At 30.4% G+C, this 10,014-nt stretch overlaps 1 protein-coding gene across 1 annotated transcript; it reads left to right on the forward strand.

Moving 5' to 3' along the window:
• Positions 1 to 2,485: 2,485 nt before the first annotated feature.
• Positions 2,486 to 9,486, forward strand: LOC126716171 (uncharacterized). The gene is made up of 7 exons (XM_050417202.1): positions 2,486 to 2,635; positions 6,252 to 6,338; positions 6,685 to 6,804; positions 7,791 to 7,955; positions 8,071 to 8,124; positions 8,608 to 8,754; positions 9,103 to 9,486. Exons 1-7 carry the CDS (start codon positions 2,486 to 2,488, stop codon positions 9,484 to 9,486), a joined length of 1,107 nt encoding a protein of 368 aa, XP_050273159.1.
• Positions 9,487 to 10,014: the final 528 nt, after the last annotated feature.

Consider the following 10,014-nt stretch of genomic DNA (forward strand, 5'->3'; position numbering starts at 1 on the left):
GGACTTGTAATGGCTAGTAGAAGGGAATGGTTAATATAACAAATTTCTTGTGCTGATTAATCATATGTAATATATCGAAAAGTTGAAGTACAATCAAAATCTAAATCAAATCCAAATTATCTTCTCATTAAAGTCTAATTTTGCACTAAGTTTCCATTTTATTTTTCTTATTTTGATATTGAGTAACTCATTTATAATACTCAGTGCAAAAGTCAAGATAATGTACACATTCACTTAATTAGTAAATGTTTCCATATGAATGCATTACAACCTAGTGATTATGATTGTGTTATATCAATATCCAAGACTACCATTTGTAATTTCATAAACATGTATCCAATTGGAAAAAGTGCAACTCTTTCCTTCTCCTATGACATTGTAATTTCTTGGGCGGTAATTGTTCTCTCACACTTCACAGTTGTTGATGTAGATTCCAAACACATTGTGTGATTTACGTCCATAATTTCACACATGGTTTTCACATTTTTTATTTATTGATATCCATATTTAAAACATGAAATGGGTAATGAGTACAAACAATATACAATAAGAAGTGTGTGAAAATCAATGCCCCTTTTTTAATTCCCAAACTAGTGTTTTTAGAATGCAACCTAAATTTGTGCAAAGAGCCTTTTAGTTCAATTAATACCTCCTAGTATTTTTGAAGAAAATATTCAAGATTCAAATCTCCTCCCCTCCATTGTTGTAAGTTGTAACTATCAATTTTTAAAAAAAAAAAAATTGCAACCTCAGTTTCCAAAACCCAAAGCGAAAATATAACTCTCCTAATTTAGAATTTCCTTAAAAGCATAGTGACAAGAAAAATGCTAAAAGCCTAAAAGAACTGCAATCAATTTTAGTATTACAAATGAGTTACAAACTATCATGATAATAATTGTGATTGGTGTCATTTCGATGATATAATAAATGAAGGGAAATGCTAACGAGTGCCCTAAGGGCACTGGTTAAGAATCCAGTTAACGAAAGTTTTTATGGGAAAAGGAAAAAAAACAATTAATGTTTTAACAGCTTTTTTCATTTCCCATAAAAATGATGTCAAAAATTTTCCTAAAATGGATTGTTAACGAGTGCCCTAAGGGCACTCGTTAGCATGACCCATAAATGAATGTTCAATTTATATATTTATGATTGGTGGCACATTAGTTTATGTAATAGAACATATAGGATCCTAGACTTCTAATTAATATCATAAAACTATCATCAATTGATTACCAAATTAGATTGAGGAGTATTTACTATTTGGATTTTGTTAATGAAATCCTAGATTCATAATATCATAAAACTATCATTAATTGATTGCCAAATTAAATTGAGTATTTATTATTTGGCTTTTGTTAATAAAAACCCTAAGTGCAGTGATAAATGTGCATTTAATGCATTATTGAAGGCCAAAATATACTGTTAGTCCCTCCATCCCATTTTGTTTGGTATGTTTAGAAAAGGAAAAAAAAGAGTTAATAAATGCCTTAAGGGTATTGGTTAGAAACTATTTTAAGAAACATTTAATGGGAAAATGATAAAGCAATTAATTTTTTTGCTGACTTTTTATATTTCCTATAAAAGTTTTGTCAAAACTTTCCTAAAATTGTCTATTAATAATTGCTCTAAGAGCACCCATTAATAAAATCCTTTAAAAAATTCAGTATTTTAAGAGAATGTCATTTAATGCATTGTCAATCTTTTATAAGTAACTTAATTTAGCAAGGGTCGAAGTTCAAGTCTCCAGAAAAGAGTTTTACATACATATACACTTAGATTAGACTAGAGTTAAATTCTATCTTGGATCAAAATTTGCCAAAGGAACCCATATGGAAAAATGGAAACTTTAGAAGGATTTGAAAACAGTGCAACATTTCATTAAGAATTAGGGTACGTTTGGTACACTGAATGAGGATTACTACAAGAATTGTAATCTTTATTACTAGGAATAAAATGTGTTGTAATGTAATAACTAAACATATTCATTAGTTTGGTTGTGAGTTATAAAATTAAAATGAAACTTAACATTTATTTTAGGAAATTTCTTACTTATACAATTATATCTCCTTAAAAAATTTTATTTTTAAATTTAAGAGAGATATGTGTTAGTTTTATGAATTTTTATTTTTATAATTGTTAGATGTATATGGAAAGTTTGTTTATTTGGAAATATATTAAGTTTTGAAATTATTGCACTTACTAAGGAATAGCTAATACAACCTTTTAAAGATGAATAATTATTCCTCATTTTGAAGAATAGCTATTCATAAGGAATGATTATTCCTTGTAATAAAAATATAACCAAACTAAAGAATAATCAAACCATAGGAATAACTATTATATTACAACGCCTATTACAGTCTACCAAACATACCCTTAATGTTTTCCTTCTCTAGGCCAAACTGACTTATAAATCTCTTATGGTTTCTTGCTACTCTCCACATGTGTAGTGTTTTTGTTTGAGAGAGACAGAGAAAGAGAGAGTATGGAGAAAAGAATTACTCTAAGGCTTTTGTTTGTGATAGCTTTGCTTGTTTTAAGCAGTGTAGATGTAGAAGCTAAAGCTAGAAAAATTACATCAGAAGTCAATAGAAAATTGAAGCTTCTTAATAAGCCAGCAATCAAGAGTATTAAGGTAATTTTTTTTTTCTACTAAACTTTCCAATATCTTGCTATGCAAAGAAGCAAAGACACCAAAAGTCAATCGATGTCTTGGCTTGATAATTAAGGCTGTGTTTGGTTCATGTAAAATATTTTCTGGAAAATAAATATTTTCCGGAAATGCTATTTTCTTGAAAGGAAAATATTTTCAAGTGTTTGGTTGTATTATGAAAATTGTTCTAGAAAATATTTTCATGTGTTTGGTAACATTCTGAAAATACTATTTTCCACCACCACCCACACAAAACCCACCACCACACAACAGGAAAACCACCAAAAGACCACCACCCACGCCACCACAACAACAACAAAAAAATCAGAGATCAAAGAGAGAAAGTAAAAAATCAAAATCACCCAGAAATGTAGATCGGTTCGTGGATCAATCAAAATCACAGAGAGAGAGAGATCAGTTCGTGGCGCGAAGGCTCTGGGTCGCCGGCGAAGTCGAAGGCTCGTGGGTTGAAGGCTCTAGGTCAAAGATCAGTTCGTGGGTTCGTAGATCGGTGGGTCGAAGGCTCTGGGTCGAAGATCGGTTCGTGGGTTCGTAGATCGGCGAAGTCGAAGGCGTGATCTGGGCTCTGGGTTTGATGGCGAAGTCGAAGGCTCTTCTCTCTCTCTCTTTGCGCGTGAGTCCGGAAATGGTTTGAAGTGAAAATTTTGACTGAAACCAATTTCTGGGTCATAGCCATTAAAACACACGGTCAACTGAAAATATTTTCCGAAAAATTTATTTTCCATGCGCAACCAAACACCCGCATTTACAGAAAAACATTTCCGGAAGTGATTTGAAGCCAAAACAAACACAGCCTAAGAGAAATCATCACAGAATATATGTCATGGGTTGAAATTGTGTTGTAATTATCAACCAAAAAAAAAAGGAGCATAGACACTTTGAAATTTTCTCTGTGTGTAGGAGGAAAATTATATCTAAATTTTGATTTTATTTCTAAATATTTGGATAATTATTATTTATTTTAAACTTAAAATAACCATAAAATATGCCTATTAATGACTAAAATCTATCTTTTTACAGAAACAATCACACATAGACACACAATAAAAAGGGAATGAGATTCTAATATAAAGACAAAATAACAAGAATCACTCAAACGTTATGGTAATAGAACTATCTAATGATGTATATTAATTAATTGTGATATCCCCACTGTTTCATACTATTATTTTTCAAGAATTTTTGTGTCTCGTGTCGTGGCGCGTCAGTGCCTATGTTTCTACTCTACATACCTATTATAAACATTTGGGGCATGTTTGTTATGCGGTAATTAGATCTCATGATAGAATGGTAATTCTTGTATAATAGCTATTCAGTTATTTAGTTGCATCTTCATTACAATGAATAGTTATGACTTAGGATTAGCTATTACATAAATTGAGGAATAGTTATCACTCTCTAAAGAGAGTTATTCCTTAGTAGTGTAACAAATTTTTAATTAATATATTTTAAAAAATACAACATTTCCATATGCATCATCTCTTAAAATATTTCCACATGTACAACTAATTTTACAACCAAATGTATGAACTATGAATAGGAATTCTACAACATATTTTATTCCTGATAATAAAGATTAATATTATTTGTAATAATAATAATAATAATAATAATAATAATAAAAGATTAATATTCATATCGTAATCTGCCTTTAGTGTACTAAACATGCCCTAAATTATATGTCTAACCTCACTCTCTCACGTATGTTTTGGCCAAAAGAAAATTACTTGGGATAGTTCCATAAATTTCCTTAATTTCTAATCTATGCCAAGATTTGGTCGAACCCAATTCTTTGCCTCCATTTCACAAATTTTCTTCAAAACCATGCCATTTGAACACTATGACATATAAAAATGAAATCCTCCACAGGAAAAATCTCATTAAGAGATATACCCATGTGGCTCTATCACATTGAAATATCTTATAAATAAATTTTTTTTTTTCATAGATTAGAGATTGTAACCTGGAGCAATTCATACCTCAAGTAAAATGTGGATTGTGGCATAGATAGGCCAATACATCTAGGGCGGAAAACGTCAATAGGCCAAAATGCCTATAAAATTTATCTTGTTCTGACCGTATAGTCTGTATAACTATCATATATAATTAGCCATGAAATGCTATAAAAGTCAAATATAGCACTGAAGTAACAAAATGCAGATTGAAAGTCGTCTTGTTGATTAAAGTTTTATGTATGAGATTGCATCAATGCTAGTTTTCATCAAGGTTTTCAGACCCGGATCGTTCATTGAACCGTAAAAGGGAGGGGTTCAAGGTTTTTGAGGTCGAACTGAGGTCAAACCAGGGTCGAACCGGGATGACGTCATAATTAATTTAATAATTAATTAAAGCCTAAATATAGATATTAAATTTATAAAACTAGCAAAATTGACAATATATCTATATATGTGAGGGAAATTTAATGATTTTCAAGCATATATTTAATAATTAAATAAGAAAGTTAATAAAATAAAATAATAACCATGAAAACATTAAAATTTATGATTAATTTTTGAAGTAAAGTTGAATATCTTTGAAGAATTTTAATTATAATTTTTTTATTCCTTGTAAGAGATGGATAATTTAATTAAGTAGAATAAAATTGTGTTAAGTTGTTTTTTTTTTTTTTTTTTTTTTTTTTTTTTTTTTTTTTTTTTTAAATTGCTAAGGGGTTGGACTGCACGGTTCTCACCGGTTCGTGCGGTCCAACCCCGGTTTTAGCAGTTCATGGAATTAACAAAAAATCCGGTTCTTTATGCTTAAAAAACCGGTTTCATCTCGGTTCCCGATTTTCACGGTCCGATCTCCTGGTCCGGTCCAGTTCTGAAAACTATGGTTTTCATTATCGAGAAATTTTTGTTATTATTAATGTAGGTACCAAGAATTTTTGCCTTTAGCTTTGGCTTTTTTGGCTTGATTGCCTTGCCTTGCCTTGGCTTGAATTCTTAATCCCACATTGGAAAGATGACTTCATTCTTTCTACCTTATAAGGTATGAATCAATGAGAAAGAGTACCACTAACTAGTGGTACTCTTTCTCATTGGTTCATATCTTATGTTAGTGGTACTCTTTCTCATTGGTTCATGTCTTATAAGGTAGAAAGAGGGAAGTCATTAGTGGTACTCTTTCTCATTGGTTCATGCCTTATAAGGTAGAAAGAGGGAAGTCATCTTTCCAATGTGGGATTAAGAATTCAAGCCAAGCCAAGCCAAGGCAAGGCAATCAAGCCAAAAAAGCCAAAGCCAAAGGCAAAAATTCTTGGTACCTACAATTAAGATTATATTTCCTTGATCTAATAGTGTATATAATTTCACATCATTTAAAATTTTTAAATGGCATAGCATAAGATACACCATTAAATTTGTAATATTTAATCCAAATCATAATTGAATCCATTTTAAATGAAAAGGATTCTAATGCTATTAACCAAGTATGCTAAGCATTGCCTTAGAAATTTTTTCGTTTACTTTTTTGTTGCCTTATTGGTAAATGATGTGCTTCAATTTTGAATAAAGCTTTCTATCTTTTAATTTAAAAAAGGTGGTTGCTAAGTATTTGTGGTTCTTACTTCTTATAGAGTGAAGATGGAGATATTATCAATTGTGTTGACATCTACAAGCAACCTGCTTTTGATCATCCTGCATTAAAAAACCATGAAATTGAGGTACATTTTCTTTCATAACCTTATTCTCTCTTCATGTTAGATTATTTATTCAAAATATACTTATATGTGTGGGTGATGCAACAAAATGAACTTATTTGTGAAGTTATTATAAGAGAAACTCTAGGGCATCTAAAATTATTAATTCCTTCAATGCACTTCTTGAATTGGACTCAATTATACATATTATTCACTTTACTTTCTTTGATTTTCCTCGATACTTAACTAAGCTCACATGCATACTTACCATTCTAATGATTCACCGCTCAAAATCAATCATTTCAACAAGTTGTAATAAAATGTGTGGTCGTAAAAGAACTTATAATATATTGTTTCATGTAATTTGCAGATGAGACCAAGTATTAGTTTTCCATCTGACACTACTACAGCTGCTAAAAACGAGTCATCCCAACGAGTTCTATCGCAAATTTGGCACAAAAGTGGAAGTTGTCCAAAGGGAACCATTCCCATTCGCAGAATTACGAGGAAAGAATTATTGAGGGCAGCCTCCATCGAACACTTTGGAAGGGAAGGCCCACGGTCTTCTTTTGTTGCAAACACAACAAATAACCAAAGTAGTTATTTTGCATATCGTAACAATGGCACAAAAGTCAACGTCTTTCCTTTACCCAACCACTCGGTAATTATAATTTGTAATAGCCTATATATATATATATATATATATAGATATTTCTTTTTCTTTTTTCTTTTTTTGCCATAGACATCATATTTAGTTCTGTGCACTAGCTCATGTGCTAATGCCTAATGGACATGAGCTCAACACAATTAGATTGCACTTTTTTTTTTATACATTTTAATTAGATATTATTTATTATCATAGATATTTAGTTTATAATTTTAAGGTTAATTTTTTTTTTTTTTTAACATTTCATAGATGAAATAGTTATACAAAAAAAGTTATTAAGTGTTGTAATATTAACAAAGATTTATAGACTAGGTGTAACTTGAATTTGAATATTAATATGTGTGTGAGTAGATTTAAAGATGCATGCAAACACATCAATGAATGATTTTGAATTTTTATAAAGGTTTTGATAATATCTCGGAAAAATATGTATTATTTTGTAAAGGTGTCTTCCCGATTGCCTAAAAACATTTTGTCACAGTATCTATTCTAATGCTGCCATAAAAAAAAAATGGAAAAAGAAAGTATTCGACATGCAAGTTTCTTTCAAAATATTTATAATTTTTTTAATAATTGAGATCTTGCAATTAGTTAATAAAAATTTTCAGAGAAGAAAGCATCCAACATGCAAGTTTGTTCCAAAAGATTTCGTGCTTTAAAAAAAAAAAATTACAAATTTTTTTATTTTAAATAATTGAAACCTTGCAATTAGTTAATAAATATGTTCATGTTGAAATTTGTCATTTTTTTTTAAGTTATGCTGATTATTTTATTTTTTTTTTATTTTTTTTTTTGTGATGCTTGTGAACCAGACTGCATATCTTATTACATTGGGATATAGTTATATTGGTGCTAGAGGAAATATAAATATCTGGAATCCAAGAGTTCAATCGCCCAATGAATACACTACTGCTCAAATTTGGCTTAAAAGTGGCCCTGGAGATAGTTTTGAAAGTATTGAAGCAGGATGGATGGTTGGTTCATTAAACAAAACATTAACCCCATTTTCTAGTACATATTTAATGCACATGGTACTAATCACATTTTTTTAACCTCAAAATTTGGTAATATTGTTTTCTCTTTTTCTAGGTCAACCCAAAGTTATTCAGTGATACACAACCTCGAGTATTTATACGATGGACTGTAAGTACATTTTTGCTAAAGCCAAAGAGGGGAAATTGCAATCTCAATCATATTTTTGACACTTTTATGTGTGAGTTTTCACAAAGATTCATGTAGCTCAATTGGTACCTTGTGGTATTTTTAATGAGAAATTATATGTCTACAATATTTTTACAACAAATCTTAAGTGGTAGGTTATTACTGGTTGTTATTGTTAGGGCAAAAAAGTAATCTTAGTGTTAGTTTCAAATTTGAACCAATAACAATTAACCACATGTGATTTGTTATAAAAATATTGTAAAAATGTTGTAGACGTAGCATCTCTCATTTTTAATGGAGACATTCCAAAATCAAATCCCCCTCCCCAGTTATAACTATCAAATTTATCTAAAAAACAATTGTGAGTTTACACTAACAATCTTAGTTTTCCTTTGTAAACAAATATTAATTAGTTAACAATATATTTTAATTTATTAATTTATTCTTTTTTACTTTTTTGCTTAGTTGGATTCCTATCAGAAGACAGGCTGCATTAACCTCATTTGCTCTGGATTTGTACAAACTAGCCAAGAGATTGGATTAGGTTCAGCTATTCAACCTACATCACAAAGATGGGGAGACCAATATGAGGTCGACATCCAAATTAACATGGTAAAATATATGAATCTCTCTCTCTCTCTCTCTCTCTAAACTTTATAGTTATACATATATAGTAGAATAGTTCAATAGATATGATCAAATAAAGCCAAGAGTTTTATATTTTAAATGACACTTTCTGGTATATTTTCAACACGGAACCTACCCCACCTATTGAATTATCAAAAAGGAAAAAAAAAAAGAAAAAAGATTTGATCACATAAATGAAGGGAATTATTAAGAAGATTTGTGCTCGACTTGTGTTTACAATTCTTATACATAAATATGCCATTTTTTCCCTTTTCTCTTTGAGTAAATAATGATATGTAATGGTTTGTTTAAAATCCAATGTTTTTGTTTTAGGATCCAAATCAGAGAAGATGGTGGCTAAAATTTGGAGACGATGTGATAGGGTATTGGCCCTTCGAAATCCTAACATATATGCAACAGAAAGCCGTATTAGTTCAATGGGGAGGGGATGTTTATAGCAAAAACGTGAAGGGAGTGAAACCCCACACTACAACAGCCATGGGGAGTGGAGATCATGCATCTGCTTTGTTGGGAGCAGCTTGTTACATTAATAAGCTTAGAATCTTGGATTATTCTCTCCAGTTGAAGTACCCTGAATGGGTACATACTGATTCCGAGGAACCCTATTGCTACAGTGCTCTTAATTACCAAAAGAGTCTTGCATTTGAGCCTACGTTATTATTTGGAGGTCCTGGTCGAAGTCATTATTGTCCATGAGAGCAACAAGATATATATGTTGATGCCAACATTTTCTAGCAATAACACATCAATAACTTAGCTGATGCCTTCCACACAAAAGGTGTAGATAATTATATCTTCAATTGTGTAATTGTGTGGCATTAAGCAATTTTTGGCATTTCATCTTAGCATTTGAGAAAAAAAGGGGTAAGTTTCAAATTAGTTTCCAATCTTTTCGCTGTGTGTTAATTTAGTTCCAAATGTTTTAAATGTATTATTTTAGTCCCTAAATTTTTTTTATATTGTGTCAAATTGATCTTTGCAGTTAAGTGATAGATAGAAAATATTGATGTGGTTAACAGTTAAAATAAAAATAAAAATAAAAAAAAAATTTTGCCAACTCAAATGTCCTTGCTCAGAAAAGAGTTTGTGTATGTTCCAATTAGCTAAACCAATAAAGTTTCATTTCATCAAATAAGAGATCTAAAGTTTGAACCCCATCTATACCAAAAAACGATTAATGTTTTAGCTTAATAATAGAAACATTCATTATTAAGTAGACATTAT

This window comes from Quercus robur, chromosome 2, assembly GCF_932294415.1.
Source record: "Quercus robur chromosome 2, dhQueRobu3.1, whole genome shotgun sequence".
In the NCBI taxonomy this organism is placed as follows: Eukaryota; Viridiplantae; Streptophyta; class Magnoliopsida; order Fagales; family Fagaceae; genus Quercus; species Quercus robur.

What these genes read in the sequence shown, in the direction of transcription:
- LOC126716171 (XM_050417202.1), top strand. Translation starts at nt 2,486, where the DNA reads ATGGAGAAAAGAATTACTCTAAGGCTTTTGTTTGTGATAGCTTTGCTT. An exon ending in GTCCAAAGGGAACCATTCCC is followed by an intron (nt 6,805 to 7,790) that starts ATTCGCAGAATT and finishes ATGCTTGTGAAC; the next exon opens with CAGACTGCATATCTTATTAC. An exon ending in TCGACATCCAAATTAACATG is followed by an intron (nt 8,755 to 9,102) that starts GTAAAATATATG and finishes TTTTTGTTTTAG; the next exon opens with GATCCAAATCAGAGAAGATG.